The sequence below is a fragment of the Esox lucius genome, chromosome 8 (genome assembly GCF_011004845.1).
Source record: "Esox lucius isolate fEsoLuc1 chromosome 8, fEsoLuc1.pri, whole genome shotgun sequence".
In the NCBI taxonomy this organism is placed as follows: Eukaryota; Metazoa; Chordata; class Actinopteri; order Esociformes; family Esocidae; genus Esox; species Esox lucius.
Genome location: NC_047576.1, coordinates 27,094,646 through 27,118,346, shown reverse-complemented (window position 1 = coordinate 27,118,346; position 23,701 = coordinate 27,094,646). Strand labels below are relative to the sequence as shown.

The window sequence follows — 23,701 nt, the reverse complement described above, 5'->3', positions numbered from 1 at the left end:
TAAGACAGGCAGATTTACATTGTCCCAGACAGAGAGGGAGGGTTGAAGAGAGATTGTTGAAAGAGGGAGTGACAAGAGAGGCACTGGCACCAGAGAAGACAATGTTTACCCTCTGATTTATGTCAGCCTGTGTACACTAGTGTAGTGTGTGTATGTCATTCTTATACACCTTCTCTAACCCTCTCTCCTGTCCTCCATCACCACTCTCGAGAAAAGAAAAACACCTGTAAGGAGAGTGATTTTCTTTGACAATAGTTGCCTATGACTCATAAACTGCAGGGTCTTTGAGTGGTTGAAGGAGTGTGTATGTGTGTAAAGGTGTGAGTGTGTGTGTAAAGGTGTGTGTGTGTGTATGTGAGTTGGTGGGTGGGTGGGTGGGTGACTCTACTGGAAATGGATGGAGAGAAAGGACTTGTGATTCATAAAGCGATAAGGATGGAGAAAGGAAATGATGAATGGAGCAATAGACATAGGTGACTCACAGGGAGAGGAAGACCGAGGAGATGGAGAAAAAAGGAGAGACAGGGAGAGAGAGGAGAAGAGATGGAGAGAGAAACAAAAACAGAGGAGAGGGGGAGAGAAGGAGAGAGAAGGAGAGAGAAGGAGAGACTGTGAGAGAGAAGAGATGGAGAGAAACAAAAACAGAGGAGAGGGGGAGAGAAGGAGAGAGAAGGAGAGACTGTGAGAGAGAAGAGATGGAGAGAAACAAAAACAGAGGAGAGGGGGAGAGAAGGAGAGAGAAGGAGAGACAGGGTGAGAGAAGAGACGGAGAGAGAAACAAAAACAGAGGAGAGGGGGAGAGAAGGAGAGAGAAGGAGAGACTGTGAGAGAGAAGAGATGGAGAGAAACAAAAACAGAGGAGAGGGGGAGAGAAGGAGAGAGAAGGAGAGACTGTGAGAGAGAAGAGATGGAGAGAAACAAAAACAGAGGAGAGGGGGAGAGAAGTTGAGAGAAGGAGAGAGAAGGAGAGACTGTGAGAGAAGAGACGGAGAGAGAAACAAAAACAGGGGAGAGGGGGAGAGAAGGAGAGAGAAGGAGAGAGAAGGATAGAGAAGGAGAGACTGTGAGAGAGAAGAGACAGAGAGAGAAACGATGACAGAGGAGAGGGAGAGTGTGGGGAGATATTTATAGAGAATGGTTGCAATTTAGAATGAAGAAGGAAAGAAGGTGATGTGGAGAGAGCGAGATCAGTGGAGCGATGGGAAAAATGATGAGGTGTGTCAGATGGACAGAGACAGAAAAGGAACAGGGAGAGGAAGAGGGTAGGAGATGGGGAGAGAGAGAAAAATGGAGAGAATGAGATAGAGGGAGGGAGAGAGGGACAGATAGGGGCTGAGAGAGAGACAGCGAGAGAGAGGGGGAGGGAGAGAGGGAGAGGCTTCAGTGGAAAGTTTAACCTAGAGAGAGGTATTAGCAGAGGGATGGAGGGAGTGACAAGGTGAAGCCGAGTGTTTATAATGGAAATCAGCCCTCTAAACCTCCCTGGTTACAGTCAGAGGCTGCCAGGGCCCTCATCAATATACATGACTGAATCATGTTTAATAAACAGAACTCCTAATACAGGAACACAAACACACATACGAACACACACACCCACACACAGTGGGATCGGAAGATTTGAAGTCTAATCAGATTTAATAAGCCGAACCATCTAATCACAACAAAATGAATTATTTTGGATAGTCATGTTGAATCACAAGCGTGCATTTCATGGACAAAAACAGAGAGAAGGGGAAGAGAAACAAAAGAGAGTTGGTTACATGCAGAGAGAGAGGGGTGTTTTCAAGACAGCTCTAATTATGTTTGGACATCAATGGTAAATTAATACTAATTTAAGGAGCATTCTTTCTCCTGTTGCTCTCGTTCTCGTTCTCGTTCTCTCGTCCTCCACCCTTCTCTCAGTTTTCTCAACGTCTCTTTCCGCTCTGGCTGACTAACCGCTGCTTAGCAACACCAATGATACACCTCTTAAGTTAATTCTGTCAGTGTTCCTGTGGAGATTGTGTGTAGACAGTGTGCATGTTTGTGTGTGTGTATATTGGGTGTGTGCATATATTTGTATGTATACAGTAATCGGGAGAGACGTGTAACGGACACAGGAGAAGTTTTCAGGGTCCTGGGGTTCAATTTGTGAAAGAAAACGGGAAGAAGAGACGAGAAAATCCAAATCAGCTCACTAACCACTTTCCTGGGATGGCTGCTTTCGTCTCCTGGGGCGACATCCAGTTGATTAGTGGCCGGACCACGTTCTTCTCCGGCTCCCAAGTCGTTGGCGCAGAACAGCATCAAGGGCAGTATGTCTTGGCACAGCTTCTGTTTCATCTTCCGCTTCTCCCCCAGCCTGCTCTGCAGGGGCCTTCATAGACCCCCACCGACGAGGGCCAGAACTGAGGCAGGTGGGCAGTGGCTGGCCTGTCTAGATGCCTCTGGAATCCTCTGGGACCTGGTGCAACCACTTTCCCATTGAAGGAAGCCCTAAGCGCCCATTCCTCCCAAACCCCCACCAGTTGGCTGCCCTAGGGATGATGCTGCCACCCTGCAGAGCCGTCGGTCTTTCAGTTTTGATTCTCCCCTCACTGCTTCTGTCTTTATTTTTTTAAATGCCCTCACCCCAGTGCCGTGAACTCTTTCAACGTGTCTGTTCCCCATGTCTCGCCCGTTATAAAATATAATACATATGAATGTACATATAAATCGCATAAAAAAAGAAAATATCTCATGTATTCACACCTTTCATTCAGTATTATGGTGAGGAGCCTTTCGGCGGCATTAACAGCTTTCAGGCTGCTTGATTACAGCTCCACCTGCTTGACACACCTGGTTTTGGGCAGTTTCTCTGATTCTTCCATGTAGATTCACTCAAGCTTGTTTGTGAAGTGTGATCTTCAAGTTTCCCCACAGGAGTTAAAGTATTAATTATTTCCTTTCTGTTATGTTGATTTTGATTTTGGCAGAATGGATCACAACAAAAGACATATTGTGTAGCTTTATGTGTTGTCCCCATTGCTGATAGATTTTAAGATTTGATTATTTGAATATAACACTTAATTGACATGCCTGACATGCGTCCAGCTACTCGGCCATGGAAGCCCATTTCGTGTTCCCGACATACAGTTCTTGTGCTGGCTTTGCTTTCAGAGGCAGTTTGAAACTCTGTGTTGAGTGATGCAACAAATGATAGGCGTGCTTCATGCTACGTGCTTCAGCACTCGGTGGCCCCGCTCTGTGAGTGTGTGTGGTCCACCACTTTGTGGCTGGGCTGTTGTTGCTCCTAGATGCCTCTGCTTTAAAATACTAGCACTTACAGTTGATCAGGGCAGATCTAGTAGGGCAGAGATTTCATGATCTGCCTTGGCATCCGATGACAGTGCCACATTTTAAGCCACTGAGCTCTTAAGTACATTGTACTGCCAATATTTGTCTATGGAGATTTCATGGCTATCTGCTGGATTTTATCCACCTGACATTAAATTCTAAACAGGCTTTTGGCGTTACAAACTGTTAAGATTGGGCAAGGGTCCCACAATCGGGAGTTAGGGCTAAGGTTAGTGTTAGCACTGCTAAATGAACATACACACCCAAACATATCCGACGAGTGTTCCTGTTCACTTTGACCTCTGTTGTGACACATAATACACACATAAACAACCAGACAGTGACACTAAAATCACATTTCAAAAAAATGATGATATACGTATACAAAAAAAAATAGTACAACGGGTATTGGAAAAAAGGCGTCAGTGTGGTGCTACTGGGAAGATGGGCTGATTGGTTGACAGTGAAGGATTGGATTAGAGATTGACCGGGGTTAACTACTGACCACTGATGTTCAACAGTCGGTTGGAATGGGACAGGATAGATGGGTGAATGGAGGACTGTTGGTGGTGGGTCCTTTATTATTTACTGTATGAATAGCTGGAGACATTTCTCTTTCATGTTTGCTACACAGCAAAACTTCTACAATAGCTCTTGCCAATAACTGTGGTCCCAGGCAGTCAGTTTGTGAGCCCACGTCGTGTTGCTGACGTCATTAACTGTTCAGTATAATAACCCATTTCTCCCAGGGTGGTGATAATTAAAATATAATATAATCTTCTCCTGAATGGAACTGATGGGAATGACGTGGCTTGGCCGACATCTCCCAGGGCTAGAGTGTGTGTGGCTGTGTGTGTGGCTGTGTGTGTGTGGGTGTGTGTATGTGTGTGTGTGTGTGTTTGTGTGTGTGCATACACATGCGTATGTGGAGCAAAGGCTGACACCAGCACAAATATTGGACGTCTCCTCTCCTCATCTCTCCAACCCCCTTCACCCTTGCAGGTCGCTCCGCTTTGTGCATCTGTCAGCGGACTGTGTGGGAAGTCGGAGATAGTCATTCAGGACTCCATCTCCATGTCTCTCTATGTGGCTCCAGGCTACTGGCTGTCACTATGAGATCCCCTCAGTATTGTCTTAAAATGGACTGTAATGGGGTGGCTGTTCTGTTCATCTCTGGTTCATCTCTGTGTTGTCATGTCGCAGGCTGTTCCCTGGGTTTGGGTTTCTGGTGGCACATGCTTTCACACCCCAGTATCCAGGCGGCCTCATTTCTCTTTGGTTAACTTGAATAACGAATATAGCTCATTAAGCAGACTTGAGCTTGGAATGCTTATCATATAGAAGTAAGAGTAAATACAGTGTGAATGCATTTTAAGGTAAGATTTTAAAGATGTAAAGATGCATTTTATAATACATGATTAACATTATAAACAAATGTTTATGGATGCATATATTTTTTAAGAAACAAAATAGTTTGGCCAATTATTATTATTATTGTTATTATTATTATTATTATAATTTAGAGATAATTGTTCACATGTACTTCTGTGTCACATAAATAAAATCAGTATGGAAATACAACCTCCCAGTTAGACCTATGTTTTATTGTGGTTCGTAGTATGTTGTTATTATTTAAACTCTTTAAGTGGTTTTCTGTTCAGCATCGCTCCTTGTGTTTCTAATGGTCTGTGGTTATGTGCCTGTAAATTGTGTGTGACCTGGTCTATAATGATCTGTTGTAGTTTAGGGCCTGTGAGTTTAATAATTGTGTTCACCAGTCTCTCACACCGCTAACCTCTGTACATGTCATCATTTGTGACATAACTAGTATCTGCTAAGATGCCATAACTGGTTCAATTCCAAAATGTTGACAAATTCTTACGAGGCGATGATTCTGGGTTGCAGGTGTCTGGTCTCCACCACTCTGACTGCGTCATTAAGAGAGAACACGAGAAATGTCTGGAGAGGATGGCAGAAGATGACCCTGAAAATGACCTAGAGTTTGGTAGGTTCCTGATGTGTGTGTGCGTGCGCATATTGAAGCTTGTGTGTGTGTGTACCCAAGCTTTTGCACTCGTATGTCAATGTTTATGTGTGTGAGCATACGTGTTCCTGATCTTGTGTGTTTATTTATTTTCATTAGCAGCCTAACACCATTGGCTAAACTGTGCAAAGTGGTAGCAGTGATCTGACAGTATAAAATGCAAATAACACCACACGTTAATCTTCCTTTTCCGTAATTGTACAGTGTTTGTGTGTTAGTGTTTTTCCATTTGGAAATTTTTTGTATTCCATGGTGGCCTTTCAGTTTTTATATTTGGAATAACAGGATTTGGGATTTGAATGTTTCCCAGTATTAAATTGGCTGCTACCACTTTGGCTGCAAGGTAAACCGTGTTAACGTGATCCATAAACATAATTCCAAAGGTTTATTTGGAGGGGTTTACACAGATGTATTCATGGTGTTTCACACAGCAGTAGGTAAACATACCTTGACAATTATTGGGCTCCTTGGTCACATAAGCAAAACAATACTGTTTATCATCTCGACCTTACACTGAAAATCAAAGAGAAATTGAGCCTTGAATTGAGGTAAAATTATAATTTTCAAAAACTGTTCTACCTCCACTTGTCATCTGAGACCATTCACCCATGCCGAATCTCTCCAGATCTCCTTCTGAGTCCTTGCTGGTCTTCTCTTGTGCACTCTCTTTTTCAGTTCTCCACACATGTTTTTCAAGTTACTGGCATGGCCATCGCAAAAGCTTGATTCTATGGTCAGCGTGCAATTTTTGTGTTGATCTCTAGGAATGCTTTGGATCATTGTCCTGCTGGAAATGAGAGATACAGTCAGATCGAAAGAGGAAAGAATTGAGAATGTTAGAGCAAACATACATAAAAGGATCAAGCTTAAGGAGAGAGATATAGGTTCTTTGTGTATAGACGGATGCCAAACATTATCCTGTATAGAATATTTTATGCAATCTGACAGCCAGAAAAGTATATTACACTACAATGTTTCCAACTCCACATCCCTCCTGTTGTCACCCACACGAACCCTGTGACACACAGGCATAGTGAATCATATTCAGGCTGCTACTCTGTACTGTAAACTGAGACAGTCTCCAGGCCCCACAACCTTGTCACCAGCCGGACAGGTCCATTAACACTAAGCTCAGTGCAGGCTCAGGATGTTATACAGTATACATCCAGCCTTCCCTGAGTTATTGCACAGGGGAAACTTGTTCTGTGTGGTTTGTTAGATTATGAGTTGAGTTGTTGAAGCAGGGACGTGGGTTGTGCGTGAGGAATGTGTGGTGTAGCTGTGTGTGTGTGTGGGTGTGTGTGTGTGGAGTGGGGGGGGGGGGGTCGGGTCTATTTCCAAACTTTAATGATGGAAGTTTGAATGAAGAGAAAAGATATTAAAGACAGACGGATTCTCCGGATGTTCATGGCCATGCTACGTAACACTGTCGGGGAAGTGTTTTCCAAGCATGTCTTGGAGGCATTACAGTGTAATTTCGTAGCAAGTCATGTTGTGATTTCTTATGATATGTAGTTAGGAGGAGATTATCAGAGCATCTGAGCCAAGTGCTTCCTATCAGGATACTTGATAATGATGTTGTTTGAGTTGATGCAGCGACAACAAACCATGGAAAACAGATGCTAGGCTGTCAGACTGAATATCTCTCCTAGTCTGCTTCTCTGTCTCATTCTCTCTCTCACCCTGCTTGTATGTCTCCCTTCATCTCTTTCTGTCTTTGGTCAGCATTACTGACATATGGATTTGACCTCAGATGGATAATATCTAAACTTCAGTCCCCTCTAAACCTGAACTGTTAAAGAAAGGGCTTCAAGTAGTGATGGAGTCTGTTGGGCTTGGTTACATCTCTCAGATGTGATTTTCACTGCTGTTCAGTAGATTTGTAATTAAAACAACACAACACACATGTAAAAGAAAAATGATAGCATAACACTAGAACAGAGACAGAAGGAGTGAGATTATATATTTTTTTTCAGGTTTCAAGGTTTATTGTCAAATGCACCGAACAACACAGCGTCATCCTGCACAGTGAAATTCTTGTGACATGTCCCCCGACAACTACATAGTGAGAGTTAAGAAGGAGTATATAAGCAAAAATATAGCTAGACAGAAAATAATAATAAAATAAAGCAACAATATACATAACACTGTACACTGACTACAGATCAAAACAAAGTACTGTAAACTAGCAGCATGTAGATATAGCAAGTATGGCAGTAAATTGGTAGAGTTATTGAATATTATAGATACATATGACTGTAATAAGCTTATAATTGTTGGCATAGCACGCTACAACTACATAGAGAGAATTTAAGGAGAAATATTTATACACAGCTAAAATATAGCAAGAAGATAAAGCAATATTATACATAACACTGTACATAGCAGCAGTTTAAAAAGAGTGTGTGTGATCAGTATGATCATGGATCAGTGCTACTAGTTAAGGAGCCTTATAGCCCGAGGGAAAAAACAGATTTTGAGTCTGGAAGTGCGTGCTCCGATGCTCCTGTAGCATCTACCAGATTGCAGCAGTGTGAAAAGACCATAGCCTGGGTGACTGTGATCTTTGATGATGTTCTGTGCTTTTCTCAGGCATCGTGTATGGTAATTGCCTTGCATGGAAAGGAGATGCATTCAACACTAGGGAGAGTTTTGTGTTTTTGGAGAAAGACAGACAGACAGACAGACAAAGATTATAAGGCAACGTTTAGGGATGGTCCTCAATCTACTCTCTCATGTCGTGTTGCCGGAGCGTGACGGTGACTGGGTGAAGAACTAACTAACTTAACTAGGGGAGACAGGAGAGGGGAAAGGGTGAGGAGAGATGCTGAGCAAGAGGGGGAAGAACAGTCAGAAAGGAGAAAGAGAATTCGGTATTATGGAAGGGTTGCGGGGAGTTAGAGTTACACAAGAAGTGAAAGGAGAAAGGGAGAAATAGACGGAGGAAGATGTCTATGGCTGTGAATATCAATGAATGAGAGTCTGGCAAGGTCGGAGACAGTCTGATTAGACAGCCACACAGCTATAGTGCTTATGTGTATAGACACATATGAACAAATAGTGTGTACTGTACACAGGTACATCACCACAATCCTTTACATACAGACATATTTCCTCTTTCAGAACCCCTCAGACAAGTCTGACAAATCTCATCACAATCCACACAATTCTAGAGTTATATTAAGCAAATACGGAATAAGGTGCCTTTTGGATTGCGTATTAGACCGCATTCACCTCAGAGCAGATGTGATAGGATGGAATTCCCAACCCCGACCTTGGTTGATTATTAAGGACAAAAACGACATAAAGAGTCTCACTAAGGAGTTGGGCCACCACAAGCCTTACAACAGCTTCAGTGCATCTTGCCATACATTGCAAGAGTCTCTGGAGCTCTACAGGAGTGAAAAACCATTATTCCGAAAGGTATTCCTTATTTGGTGTTTTGATGATTGTGGTGGGGAGTGCTGTCTAACACGTCGGATCAAAATGTCCCATAGGTGTTCAATTTGGTCTGGGGACTGTGACTACAAAGGCCATAGCATAAGACTCACATTATTTTCATACTCGTCAAACCATTCAGTGACCCCTTGTGCCCTGTGGATGGCTTTGTCATCCTTGAGGAGACCCAAGTATGAACCCTCTTTCAAAGTCACTTAGATCCTTCCCTCTTGCCATCTCGATCCAAAATGATGGTCAACTCGGTCTGCTTACCATTTTATACATTCCGCAGAGCCTGTTAATTGCTTAATTGTATCATGCAGTTCACCTGTATGGAAGCATCTGCATTCCTTATCTTCTCTACCCATCTGCATGTAGCAGTATATTTTCAGACTTGGACCCAAACAATTTTATTCACACATGCTTGTAAGTATTATTAGAGTTACATATTCTCCGCATGCAGCGTTTCATAGACAGCTCACTTCATAAAAAATAAGAACTATGTTGTGCATATAGTATCCTCCTGAATTATTGGCATCCTTGGAAGATGGAAAGGGCTAAGAAAAATGGATGAGGACGCAAGTGTACTTAGTTATGATGCACAGTCGTCCGAGAGTAAAATATTATTCATGGTACAGTTGGAGAGTTGCCGAACATCTCCAAAACTACAATTAGATGTAATCTCCATACCAGAAGCTATTTTGACATATTACCTCTACTCTCATCAAGACATAAATGTCAGTTCATGAAGTTTGCAAAGCGGTTCTGTGATCAGTTAAGAAAAATATTGCGTTTTGCCACAAACATCAAAGGTGTGTTTGACATAAAAGAAAGATGGTCAATTTTGAAAATCACCCAATCCACATTAAAGTATGGTGATGTATGACCTGGTGGGGCTGTTTTGCCCCGCTAACCTGTTTAGGATACATGGCATCACAAACCTTTTCATGCACAAGATAGTAACATCTGTCCGCAGTTGGAGAGAAGGACAATGATCCACAGATGTGTATCACTGACCACAATCAAGCTATTGCAATGGCCATCTCAGTCCCCTGACATAAATATTTTTGAAAATATGTGGGGTGAGCTAAAGATGAGAGTCCACAAGAAATCTGGGGAGATTCTGCATTGATTTATGGGCTCAGATACTTTGATGTGTTCTCCCACCACAATAAACATTATAACAGAAGACTCTGTGCTGTTATATTACCATGGGGAGGGTAAACATAGGGGCGCCGAATAATCATTAAACAGATTTTTTATGAAAACATTATTTCTCTTTATTCCTTAGTTACCAGTATGCACATTAAAACATGCAATTTGAAATATTTTATACATGGTGTAAATAGGACTTTAGAGCCACTAGAGCAGCTCTATGAAATGAATCAAAAACACTTACTATACTGAACAGCTTTCTTTGTCTGTATTGCCATCTGCTGGTCAGATGGGGCTTTGCCATAACTGGGTATACAGAGGCTGTAGGATGCCATGGATACTCCTTATGATAACAGTACTTCAGTAGTATCTTCAATAAACCATTGTTTTTCCCCCATCTCCCACAGCAGAAGTCTAAGATTATTGTTCTGCATTTACTGAATGTTTGTAATCAGGCCTGTATGTGTTTTTGTCCACAGGGTGTCCGTGGATGTGGGACAACCTGACATGTTGGCAGCCAGCCCGGGTTGGTGAGGTGGTCGTGGTCAGCTGTCCAGAGCTCTTCATTCAGGTCATGAGTGATGAGGATGACGGTCAGTGACTGACAGCTGTAATTCATCTAAAGAATGTGGGCATGACTGTCTGTTTCTTACTAACATGACCACATTGGCCCCATGTGGGTAAGGGGGGCACAGACTAGTCCACACCAACAGCACACCAGCACCAAACAGGATAACCCAGTGGTGACTAGTGCACACCAGCCTGTAACAGGCTATCCCAGTGGTGACTAGTCCACACCAGCCTGTAACAGGCTATCCCAGTGGTGACTAGTCCACACCAGCCTGTAACAGGCTATCCCAGTGGTGACTAGTCCACACCAGCCTGTAACAGGCTATCCCAGTGGTGACTAGTCCACACCAGCCTGTAAGAGGATAACCCAGTGGTGATTAGTCCACACCAGCCTGAAACAGGATAACCTAGTGGTGACTTGTCCACACCAGCCTGTAACAGGATAACCCAGTGGTGACTAGTCCACACCAGCCTGTAACAGGCTATCCCAGTGGTGACTAGTCCACACCAGCCTGTAACAGGATAACCCAGTGGTGACTAGTCCACACCAGCCTGTAACAGGATAATCCAGTGGTGACTAGTCCACACCAGCCTGAAACAGGATAACCCAGTGGTGACTAGTCCACACCAGCCTGTAACAGGATAACCCAGTGGTGACTAGTCCACACCAGCCTGTAACAGGATAATCCAGTGGTGACTAGTCCACACCAGCCTGAAACAGGATAACCCAGTGGTGACTAGTCCACACCAGCCTGTAACAGGATAACCCAGTGGTGACTAGTCCACACCAGCCTGTAACAGGATAATCCAGTGGTGACTAGTCCACACCAGCCTGAAACAGGATAACCCAGTGGTGACTAGTCCACACCAGCCTGTAACAGGCTATCCCAGTGGTGACTAGTCCACACAAAATACAGGTCAAACCTTAAATTGAGCGATTTACACTGATTTAAAAAAAAGAAGCTTGAATCACAATCTGCCTTTTGTTTTTGGAGCCAAGTTATATCTTTTCAGTGTGCACTGGCAGTGACATCTGACATGGACTCTGTCTACAGAACTGGGGAAGCTGAGTCGTAACTGCACGGAGGAGGGCTGGTCCGAGACCTTCCCCCATTATGTGGACGCATGCATGTTCAACGAGCCCAATGGAACCCACGAACACCCGGTGAGCACCCCCGCATGCTCTCACCCCGGAGCCGCGTAGTCGAGGCCTTCAGCCTGGATGCCGGCATAGCTCTGGTGGGCTTACGGGAATGCCATGCCAGCCATGTAAATGTATGGATCAGCTAGTGCTAATGTCGCTGATCATCTACTGTTGGTGTTGCTGTTGACTTCAGGACATGTACTACGTATCGGTGAAGGCTCTGTACACGGTGGGATACAGCACCTCTCTGGTGTCTCTATGTACAGCCATGGTCATCCTCTGCAGGTTCAGGTGAGAAAGGGCCAAACGCCCAATCAGACGTCATATTGCCTGTACTGGGGCGGTGCTAGTGGGTGGCTTGCGGTTGAGCAACCCCAGGAATTGGCAAAGCAATCCCAATTATAACTATATTTGTTGTTTTTACGTTTTATTGGCATTTTTCCTCTTTGATATTTTTGTAGACAAATAGCAGTACAATATCGCGAAGTAACTACACCCCCACCCCCCCCGGGACGAAAAATGTTAAGCACCTGCATGGTTAAGCAATCTCATAGCAACCCCAATCAAAAGTGCTGGCGCCGCCCCTGCCTGTATATCTGACCAGACAAGGAGAAACACAGCATGCTGTAGGTCTAGATGGTGTAGGTTACAAAATAGTGTTTCTGGTGAAAAACAGCAGAACATGTTGCTGTAGCCGCGTTTATCTTTGCCAAACAACTGCTTGTCTTGGTATTGGTTAACCAGTGCCTTCTGAATGCTGTTTTCTGAGCTGTGATTGACTGTGGATGTGGTTATCAGTGCTGTGATTTGCGGTAGATGTTTTCAGAGCTGTTTTTGACAATGGTCATTGTGGTCTGTGGTATGATTAGCTGTGGTTCTCCGAACTGTGACTGACTATGTCCCCAGGAAGCTGCACTGCACCAGGAACTTCATCCACATGAACCTGTTTGTGTCCTTCATCCTGAGGGCCATCTCTGTCTTCATCAAGGATGGGGTGCTTTACGCAGAAGAGGACAGTAACCACTGCTTCCTACACACCGTGAGTTGGCACACACAAACCTAACCTTAAACCTAATTCTTAACCCATACTTCTGACCTTATCTCCAGTTGTAACTTTTACCTTAAACCTAATTCCTAAGCGACAAATAAATACTTTCTCATGGGAGTTGACAAAATGTCCCAATAAGTGTACATTTTCCTAATTTTACCGTCCTTCCTTGGTCCTGACCACCTTGTTGTGCAATTTTTTCGTTCTTTCTCTTTCCTCTATCAAATCTATTCATGTAGGTGGAGTGTAAGGCAGTGATGGTGTTTTTCCACTATTGTGTCCTGTCAAACTACTTCTGGTTGTTCATCGAGGGCCTGTACCTTTTCACACTGCTAGTAGAGACCTTCTTCCCTGAGAGAAGATACTTCTACTGGTACACCATCATTGGCTGGGGTGAGAACCCCGTCACCCAGGCGTGTTCAACGAATCCTAAATGATTCTCCTTAATCGGAGACAGTGACATTGTATTTTTGGATCAAACAGTAGGGGAGACAGCGTATTAATGTGTGTGTCTGTGGGCTGTTTTGTGGATCCAGGTACCCCTACAATATGTGTGGTGTTATGGGCAGTACTCAGACTGCACTTTGATGACATTGGGTGAGTTACCACTAACATTACATCCACTATCATACATCACAAAGACATTCATTAGAATGATAATACTGTCCCGCTTTCCCTTCTGCATGTTATTTCATCTGTCCTACCTTCCTTCCCTCCCTCCTCTCTTTACCTCTATATACCTTCCCTCCCTCCTCTCTTTACCTCTATATGCCTTCCCTCCCTCCTCTCTTTACCTCTATATACCTTCCCTCCCTCCTCTCTTTACCTTTATATACCTTCCCTCCCTCCTCTCTTTACCTCTATATACCTTCCCTCCCTCCTCTCTTTACCTCTATATGCCTTCCCTCCCTCCTCTCTTTACCTCTTTATACCTTCCCTCCCTCCTCTCTTCACCTCTATATACCTTCCCTCCCTCCTCTCTTTACCTCTATATACCTTCCCTCCCTCCTCTCTTTACCTCTATATACCTTCCCTCCCTCCTCTCTTTACCTCTATATACCTTCCCTCCCTCCTCTCTTTACCTCTATATACCTTCCCTCCCTCCTCTCTTTACCTCTATATACCTTCCCTTCCTCCTCTCTTTACCTCTATATACCTTCCCTCCCTCCTCACCTCTATGTACCTTCCCTCTTTCCTGTCTTTCTTTCCGCCCTCCCTCCCTTGCCCAGGTGTTGGGATATGAATGATAATGCTGGTATTTGGTGGGTGATTAAGGGACCTGTCCTAGCCTCTATCATGGTAAGGCACTTATTATATTATATATATAATATTATACTATATACAGCTCCGGAAAAAAATCAGAGAGCACTGCACCTGCTCTTGCTGATACCTACAGTATCTTGCTTATACCTACAGTATGTGTGAATATAGAATAAGTGAATATAGACATGTTGAGTTTGTCCTTTAACTTACCGTCTTATTTTTCGGCAGATCAACTTTGTCCTGTTTATTGGCATCATCATTATCCTTGTCCAGAAACTTCAGTCTCCAGATATTGGTGGCAATGAATCCAGTATCTACCTGTGAGTTACAAGAAGTGTGTCATTCTGTGAAATTCTGTTCATCACATTCATCTACTGTTCTAATACTCCATGATGTTTGTTCTTCTGTTGGCATGAGTCTGTTTATGAACTTTTTTCAATCATGTCTCAATCTGTTGACCCACAGCTGATGAGGTCGATAGTGTATTAGGACATTGTGTCAGTGTTGCCTGTGTTGTTTGATTGACAGACGCCTGGCTCGTTCCACCTTGCTCCTGATTCCTCTGTTTGGGATCCACTACACTGTGTTTGCCTTCTCCCCCGAGGACGTCAGCAAGAGGGAGAGACTGGTTTTTGAGCTAGGCCTCGGCTCCTTTCAGGTGTGTGCGTGAGCGCAACTTTGCTAATCTAATGTTACATTCCTGATTCCTTCTTTATGCGAGGACATTTTGCTTATGCTTATTCTCTTTGTCCTGTGTCCTGGTAGGGCTTTGTTGTGGCGGTCCTCTACTGCTTCCTGAATGGAGAGGTAAGCCCTCTTTTAAACCAACCCACTTTGCTTTAAAATCCCAAGCGATAGTGAAACAGAGAGACAGACAGACCTGACTGACAGACAAAAACACGAGAGACTGCTAAAGTGGTGGACGGACCGACGGACAGCCAGACAGAAAGGGAGTTTCATGCTGAGTCTTTCCAGCGAGGTCCATTAATAATGACCTTGTGAAGTATCTCCCTGAAGGTGCAGTCGGAGATCAAGAGGAAATGGCGCAGCTGGACGGTGAACAGGTACTTTGCTGTGGACCTGAAGCACCGGCACCCTTCACTGGCCAGCAGCGGGGTGAACGGGGGAACGCAGCTCTCCATCCTCAGCAAGAGCAGCTCTCAGATCCGCATGTCAAGCCTGCAGGCCGAGACGCCAGCTACCTGAACCCCAGCGACGTGGGCCAGGGCCAGGACGAGGCCGCCGCCGCCGCCGTTACTTCTATCGCACCTACACCGAGACCCATCAGCCACTTCCACACTGAACCTGAGATTACAGCCAACCTCACCCCTACGCTCACACCCAACCACGGACCACTACCAGTGACCAGCCTCACCAACCCATATCCTTTTCCGAACCCGTACCCAGACTCCTCAAACGCATACCTCAAGACAACCAACCCGTACCCTGACACAAGCCTCATTCTGGACTCTGGAGAACGGATCCCGGACCCTCCTAACTGCACTGCACCCAAAAGCCCAACTGAGCCCTTCGTCTAACTCAACTGGATCCACCACACCCTTATATCGCCATGCTGAGGGAATGGCATCCAGATCATGTGGCCGCTAACCCTATCTAAACCAATCAACCTATTACTATCCTATTTAAACCAACCCATGACTACCTACAACTAACTCATAGTTAAGACCAGGCACCACACCCTGGCACATATAATGAGGCAATACCTCATTAAATATGTGCATATTGTGCAAGTTACTTTTTCTGGACACTGGATTAAATACAGATATTTCCTGGATTCCCTTTACTACTCAGACATTTAACGAGCTGAGTAGAATATTTTGCAATTTAGAGGCCGTTAAAATATAGGACTAACTCCAGAAAATGTAAATTTCCGTAAAGTTTTCCGTCAAGTAATTCTTTTTTTAAAGTTTATTTTCTTTTTAAGAATACTAACACTAACCTATCAAGGTTATTACATTTCAACATTCAAGCCTGTGGTGCCTAGCCTTATTTTATATATCTGTCATGCTTTAAACAAATACAGAGAGCTAGACAGTTGGGAAAGACAGAGAAAAGGTTGTATGAAAGGCGAATGGCCAGATTTGAATTCAAACCAACTCCTAGTTTTAACCATCTAGACCCAAATCTGACTCAAAAAATATATAGTTTTTTTCAGTAATCTTTTTAATAGCAGTGCATTGAGTTACATACCTATTTGATTGCTAGAGATGGAAAAAAAAACAAATACATCAACATCAGAATCTTGTCAGAAAATGGTCACTGTAACATATAACTGTTAATACCCCATGTTTAAGTAGGCTTACACCTTATGATCACTGTCAGTAGTAAAAAAAAGACTAGAATTTTATGACACAGTAGCCTATACCTTTAGGGTTATTCCTGTGTATTTCAAATGCGTGTAATAGCCTAGTCAGTGTCAAGTCATCAGATTATAAGCTATAGGTAGCTAGCTGACATGACGAACTTTGGCTTAACTTTGTTGTTTGATATCAAACCCAAAACATATAAACTTGTGGCAATTTTAAAATGCCCCATGACAGGTTTAATTTAAACATCATAAAATTTGCAAAAATCTATAACAAAATGGAAAACCATAGCTCCAGTAGTACATGCAATGTGTGTTTAGCCAATATTAACATGTTAACTTGGACAGCTCTAATTCATTGTAAACTTTACCAACTTTATCCAACATACAGTATATGTCCAGAATACGTCGCAACCAGCAACGCTTGTTTAATATGGTTGTTTTGCGAAGTGGATGTAAATACACTTTTGATCTATTATTAATAACTGTTTCTGTAATGGAGTCACCCACCATTGGACCGCTGCAGTGAGTCTGGATCTGGTGTACTGCTCTGAGGATTTCTAGAATGTATCACATTCTAACCCTTCTAACTAGTCCCAAAAACTGAAGATTAGAAACCAGAAACGAAAAAGCTCCATTTAAAAGACTGTGTTACTGGCTTTGGGACTCTGGTTGGTTAAATATGACCAAATTGCTGTACAACACCCCTAATTTTGACACCCCAAACAACTTCCAAAATGTCACTATCTGACTGACGTACGTATCGTACAGTAGAGGGTCCTCCTTGATTTACCAGGAAAGCTGGGGCTTACCGTCCAATGTCAAGTGCCGTTCAGAAACCTTCAGAGGAGGGTCCTACCAGGGAGGGCAGGAGGCTATGTCCAGGAAAAGGATGGTTCTCATTCTGTACATATCATTGTGTAATGTCTCAGACCTCCCCCCGGCTGGGAGTCTCATTTCAACCTGCTGGAACCTCCATGGAATACGACCAGTCATTGCAGTTATGTCCTTACGACCAGTCATTGCAGTTATGTCCTTACGTCCAGTCATTGCAGTGATGTCCTTACGTCAGAAGGGGGACAATAAGTCCCAGGACAATAACTCCCACAACTCCTACACCTTTCTTAAAGTTGAGACTGTCTATCTGTCCTGGGTGTCCTAGGTATTATGGCAAGTTTTTCACGGAGCAGTAAAAATAAATAATGGTTCTGCTCCTATGCTCCGACATTGCTGAGACATTCCAGACCTTATAACAATTGACACAGTTACAGTATTTCCGTTATCGGTTTACCGCGTGTTGTTATCGCAGCCTGGCGCCGGACGGTGCAGTTGTTTGACGCTGCGACATCTGACCAGGGGAACGAGGGTTGTAGCGTCTTGTGTGGTACGGTAGACGTCACAAACTGGCCAATCGAGATAGACTGAACTAATGTAAATATTTATCCACTGACCAATCAGGTTGCAGGTGTGATCGTCTGCCTCAGTCATCACTGCATCATGGGATACTACTCAGGCCTGGAAACTCAAGCCAGGATCAAAGAGAAAGAAATAATTACTGGACCAACAGTAGAAACAATTATCCTTAGTCGACCACAACTGTTCGTAGAGCATCGCGGTGCTTTGTGTTTAAGTTTTCAGTACTTTGTATCAGCATACTATAACATCAACAACTATGGACATCTTCACCTGCGCAAGCTGTGATTGGTGACAGGCGGAGGACAATCCCCCTCTTTGCTATGTATACCACTCCTCGAAGAAGGTGACAGGATTTAAACCAGTCTTTAAGTGAAAGGTATATTTTCTAGAGTTCATTTTTGCGGAATGAAATGCCAAAAAGTAAAGCCTGTGTAAAGGTTGGATCATCTATTTTAGAAGGTGTTTAAAAGAAGGATATAAAAAGCTAAGGTTTTCCAACTACGACCATTATACAACAAACCTCTTTTAATCTTAGCATTGCTTGTTTATGATAACAAGATGCCTTGGGTCTTTTCAGGCGAGGATTGATAGTGCCACTAGTTTTAAACAGCCGGTAGTACAGAAAATGTCAATGACAACTTACTCATGAATGGGTATCATGAGTTCAGTGTTAAATTGTTTGCATGAATTGTATTTTTACTTTCTTCTTTTTAAATATGTTTATAATTGTTTTGTGAGATTATTATTGTACTTGACACTGAAACGGCAGTGCACTTTAATCTAGATTTTACTTACAGCCGTCATTCAAATAGCTTCAATATCTGTATTGAAAAAAAGATAAGTTAAACCTACAGAAATTATCTTACCACCTTGAGTTTAGATTAAAAAAAAAACAAAAAAAAACGTATTGAATAGTGTTTAGATGTACTACGATTGCATTTTTTTCTACATTCCTTTCTTTTTTTAAATTAAATGTATTGCCAGCTTAGGTTATAATCGGTTAGATTGTTTCCTTGCAGTTTCTCTGCATATATGCTTGTCTATAATGATATTTTCTTATGTATATCTTAAAGGAAGCTTAAAGATGGATGTCATTATAAGGAGTGATTCTAAGTTTTTTTTATTACTCTGCGGTACTAATCACATTCCAAAGAGTAACACGAGACTCCACTTTATGTGAGTTTGCACGGCCGTATACATTTGCAAAGGCTGAGTAAAAGTTTTGCAACTGATGTCACTTCAGATTTGATCCTTTGGTCCGATTTAAACATTATTATTATATATTAATTATGCTTCTCATCCCATGTTGATTTTTTTTTCTTTGTGTCTCCAAAGTGCCTTTATGCACAAAAGGTATTTATTTTCTTCTTTTTTTTAACCTTCTTTTAAAGAACACGTCTGCAAAGTATGTAAAAACATGGTTCAACAAAAGTGCTTTTATGATGTTACACTGAATCCGTATTTTATTAACCTGGAGGCCTTTGAAGTGCTTAGAGCTCATTACTGGTTTAAAATGGGCATAGCCTAGAATATACGTTATCACTGATTACCGTTTATAATGAACTCATTTTTATTTAGTTAATAATCTACTATGGTCTACATCATATACACAAAAATGAGGATAATTGAATGAATTTATGTTCTCTTTTTTGTGCAGGATTGAGGCCTTTGTAATCAATCATTATGTTTTGTAAATCCAAGTAATGGGACAGAGGTTGATTGACTGATGTTACTGTGCATTGTTTGTGACTGAAGGCAAATGCTGGGGGGGTCATGTATAATATAAATAATTGCCTTTCTTCACAAACTTAAACTACAAAATGTTTTAATTGCTTTCAATGTAAACTATAAGCTACAGATTATATAACCATGCATATCTGTAAACAGTGTAGTGTAACGCAATGATGACTCCATAACTCCCCGACTCACCTGAAATAGCGCAGTCTTTTAACAATATTACACCAACAGAAATACACTACTATGGGAATTTCATTCCGTTCAGTTGAGTTAAGAGCAAGGAAGCAGATGAAGAAGGATACGATGTGATGTGTGTTTTTCTCAAGTCTGGACCTGTATTCATGATCATGGATCAGCATTTCTATTTTGAGATGCTTAATGAAAGTAACAATGGTCTGTAATATGAATGCATCCCCATCCGTGTGTGTGGGACCAAAAGGTGTCCCTATTTCACTCTGAAACAGGATGGGCTATCAAAAAATATATAATGTTGTTTTGGTTACCAACACAAGTTGAATGTTTAGCAGCATACGAGGATAACGTACTGGAGTACCCCATTAAACCTGTATGACAATCTCATGTCATAAGCCAATTTTAAAAGTATTTCTAGAGTATTCATGTCATAAGACATCCATAGTATTATCCAATAGGTGGAGACTTATTTTGCTGGTAAATGTGTTGTCAGTTAGAGGTGTAATCTTTCAAAGAATAGATATAATATTGTTTATTACAGAAAGTCTGTTGTAACAATTACATTGAAGTAGTTATCTACTGTACACAGAGTGGATTAGAGTATGTCCCAAACTGCCCCCTATTCCCTAATCCTTGTATTTGTGTTCTACTCTGGTCAGGGCCCATCAAAAGTAATTAACTAAATAAGAAATAGAGGGCAATTTTGGACACTCGCTAAGTGTTTTACGAGTATGTGTAGCCTATCATTAAGGCTTATAAATGGTTGAATTGTTTTATTGTGTAAAACACAGAATTAAGCTACTACTGCTGTATTTTGTAAACGGTGGTGCAAAGTGAATATTAGTAGTCATTAAAATGTTGCACTGTGGTTGTTCTCACATTATTATTATTTTGGTGATGTGCTTGTTCAAATGTAAAGCAAATTGCTGCCTATACTCTTGTAGACTGATGCATGCATGCTTTGATGGTTTAATCCCCTTCGAAAAGCTAAATTTCATCACTCTGGAGATTGGAATCTTACTAGGTGTAACAGAACCTTTATAGAAATGCTCATGTTTTTATAAACCGTTCATAGAATCCTAAGTAAATTCTAAGTGTGATATATTTTTGTAATCAGCTGTTACATGGAAAAAGCAGCTCTAACAAATGCTAAAATAATTGTGTTCAATAGTGAATAATTATGTGTGCTGTTGAACTGCAGTCCACAAAATGTGAATCCTATTTTCTGTTTGAAAGCAGATACAGTCAGTCAATTTCAGTAGTCAGAAGACTCATAAAATGTGTCATCTGGACAGGGCTAAACTAGAAGGTCCATCGTTCACTTGAAATTATTTTCTATTTTATGTGTATTTTTGGGCTGGATTTAATCTGTAATGCTACATTTCAGGCATACAGTGTGATTGAAATTTTAAAGACAATGTTTATGCTGTTTCAACAAACCATTTGTTTCCAACCATCACAAAATGACATTTAAAAACCTGGCTCTGTATTTAAGATGGGAAGGAACAATGTTATGGAACAATCACATCTATATATACATTATGTAAGCATTTCTATCAGATGTATATACATCATGAAGACATCATGTAGACATTTCAATCTGCAATGTTCCACAGTTTCTGCCTACCTAATATAGACCAGGACAAAGGATGAATGTGTGTACTGTACACTGATGGCTGAATGTAATGTACTTGCTTTATAGGAAAGTATTTATACTGTTGATCTCTGATCTGAAGGGTTGGGTTCATTAACATTTTACGTCAGTCAGTTTCCCAGGTAAACAGGTAAACAAAAAAAAGCAATTGCATTTCTTTCAGTGCTTTTATGAAAAACAAATGTAGTTTGGATTTTTTGTTTGAATACAAATGGAATTTTCCAACCCTGATGATCTGAATGCTGCCTGCTTCTGTTTGTTTTTAAACTCATGTTTTAATCTGATCTCTTTCATCGCTGCACTGTATAAGTGTCTTCTTGTTTTGATGTACGGAGGTTTTGTATATTATTACTGAATTATTGACTTAAATGTCGCATTAAATGTTTTGGACTTGAATCATTGTTGTTGTGTTTTTGTGCATTTTATTGTACTCTGTATCATTCCAGTACCATATCTTTTTGTCACCTAATATGAAAATTGAAAGAAGTTGGTAAGACAAAGCAGACATACCTGGTACCAGGCTAGCTTTTCTTGCCATATCCCAAAGAAACAACAAATCACCACCTATGTTCTGTATGTCCAAGTCAACACCTTGCTTTGTGGCAGGGTGCATTATCCTGCTGAAAGAGGCCAATGCCATCAGGGAATATTGTTGCCATGAAAGGGTACACATGGTCTGCAACAATGCTCAGGTAGGTGGTACGTGTCAAAGTAACATCCACATGAATGGCAGGACCCAAGGTTTCCCAGCAGAACATTGCCCAAAGCATCACATTTGCCTCCTTCCCATAGTGCATCCTGGTGCCATGTGTTCTCCAGGTAAGCAACGCACACGCACGTGTTGTAAAAGGAAATGTGATTAATCAGACCAGGCCACCATCTTCCATTGCTCCGTGGTCCAGTTCTGATGCTCACATGTCCATTGTAGGGGCTTTCGGCAGACAGGGGCCATCATGGGCACTGACAGGTCTGCAGCTACGCAGCCCCATACTCAACAAACTGTGATGCACTGTGTGTTCTGTCACCTTTCTATCAGTTCCAGTATTCAATTATTCAAGAATTTGAGCTACAGTAGCTAATCTGTTGGATCGGACCACACAGGCCAGCCTTCACTCCCCATGTGCATCAATGAGCCTTGGCCGTCCATGACCCTGTGAACTAGTGTAGCTAGTTACCAAACAAAGTAATGCAAGCTAGTAGCTTCCTGATGTCAGTGTTTGCACATCAGTTCTATGTGCATGCTCTATGAGGCAATAGGCCAGGTGATTTCTATTTAGTTGGCGGTAAGATACTACAGAAGGAAATGTTTGATGGGATGAATAGATAATTGTCCCACTCACTCTCCAAAAGGTACACCATCTTGTCCCCTTTACTTTCTTCCAATATATCAAAATGTTGCAATATTGACTTCCGAGATTTGAAGGTGATTATTCATTTGATAGCTGATTGATCATTGCAAATGTCAACAACCATTCCTATTTTGAAACATTTATTGTAAAAATGAATTGGTCACGTGACCTATGGAAACAAGATCCACTTTCCGATTCTATTGGAATATCAATGAGAGGACATTAAATACATTGCAGATCTCTCTGGTTTTATGTACGTGGATAAACATCTTTAGTCACTTTGTCTACCTCATGTCTTTGGCTGAATTTGGGAATCATTAAGACACACATTTGGTTGTGGCCAACAATCCAGCAGAAAATATCATTGTTTACAGTCCCCCATCTTTACCATCTTACCACAACTTAGCATAAACATCCAAAGACAATACCATGAGTTGTTGAGAAAAAAGTGTTCAAATCTGTCATGAAGGCAAAGAGTAATATAAAAGGTATTTTGATTTTTTTACTGTAACATGTTTGATTTATACTTCATTCTATGTGTTATTACATAGTTTTGATGTCTTAACTATTATTCTACAGTGAGTAAAATATTGTAGGTAAAAAAAATAAAAATACCCTTCAATGAGTAGGTATGTCAAAACTTTTGACTTGTACTCTATATCAATAAAAACATAGATATATAATCAAAAACATAAAGATAAATAAGTACATAGAATCTGTGATACTAGAAAAACTACGACCTGGAGCAAATTTACCAGGAAGAATGGCAAAATGAAAAATAAGGCACTCAGTTCCCTTAATATTTTAAGTTAAAGTCAGATATTTATGTACAGATTGCCTTGATTGACAAAATTGCATAATCTGCAGAGATTTCTGGAAAACTTGGGTACCTGAATTGTGCAACACTACCTGCTGGGAAGGGTAATTCCTATTGAAATTCTAAGAAAGTACTACATGATTGGATTACCTTAGAAAAATGTATGTTTTGATCTTCTGTGTAGCTAAGATAAATTAATCATTCAATTTAAATGCCAAAAAAGATCATTCAAA

At 41.7% G+C, this 23,701-nt stretch overlaps 1 protein-coding gene and 1 long non-coding RNA gene across 3 annotated transcripts in view; one reads left to right on the top strand and one right to left on the bottom strand.

The window, feature by feature from the left end:
• The window catches only part of adcyap1r1b (adenylate cyclase activating polypeptide 1b (pituitary) receptor type I), a 35,033-nt gene extending 13,346 nt beyond the window's left edge, over nt 1-21,687 (top strand). Inside the window, exons 3-14 of one of the 2 annotated variants that reach the window (XM_020049410.3) lie at nt 5,221-5,320; nt 10,432-10,545; nt 11,578-11,687; nt 11,860-11,957; nt 12,573-12,705; nt 12,954-13,107; nt 13,251-13,311; nt 13,944-14,013; nt 14,206-14,297; nt 14,506-14,635; nt 14,743-14,784; nt 14,982-21,687. In XM_020049410.3, the coding sequence (XP_019904969.3) occupies nt 5,221-5,320; nt 10,432-10,545; nt 11,578-11,687; nt 11,860-11,957; nt 12,573-12,705; nt 12,954-13,107; nt 13,251-13,311; nt 13,944-14,013; nt 14,206-14,297; nt 14,506-14,635; nt 14,743-14,784; nt 14,982-15,515 (1,638 nt within the window). In that variant the 3' untranslated portion in view covers nt 15,516-21,687. The remainder of the gene's footprint in view (nt 1-5,220; nt 5,321-10,431; nt 10,546-11,577; nt 11,688-11,859; nt 11,958-12,572; nt 12,706-12,953; nt 13,108-13,250; nt 13,312-13,943; nt 14,014-14,205; nt 14,298-14,505; nt 14,636-14,742; nt 14,785-14,981) is intronic. The other variant, XM_010872469.4, reaches the window with a different exon arrangement.
• On the bottom strand, nt 5,755-17,198 carry LOC109616063. The gene is made up of 3 exons (XR_002197123.2): nt 17,116-17,198; nt 14,188-14,295; nt 5,755-6,146 (listed from the first exon to the last, which is right to left on the bottom strand). It is a non-coding gene; the product is annotated as an uncharacterized LOC109616063 (long non-coding RNA).
• Nucleotides 21,688-23,701: the final 2,014 nt, after the last annotated feature.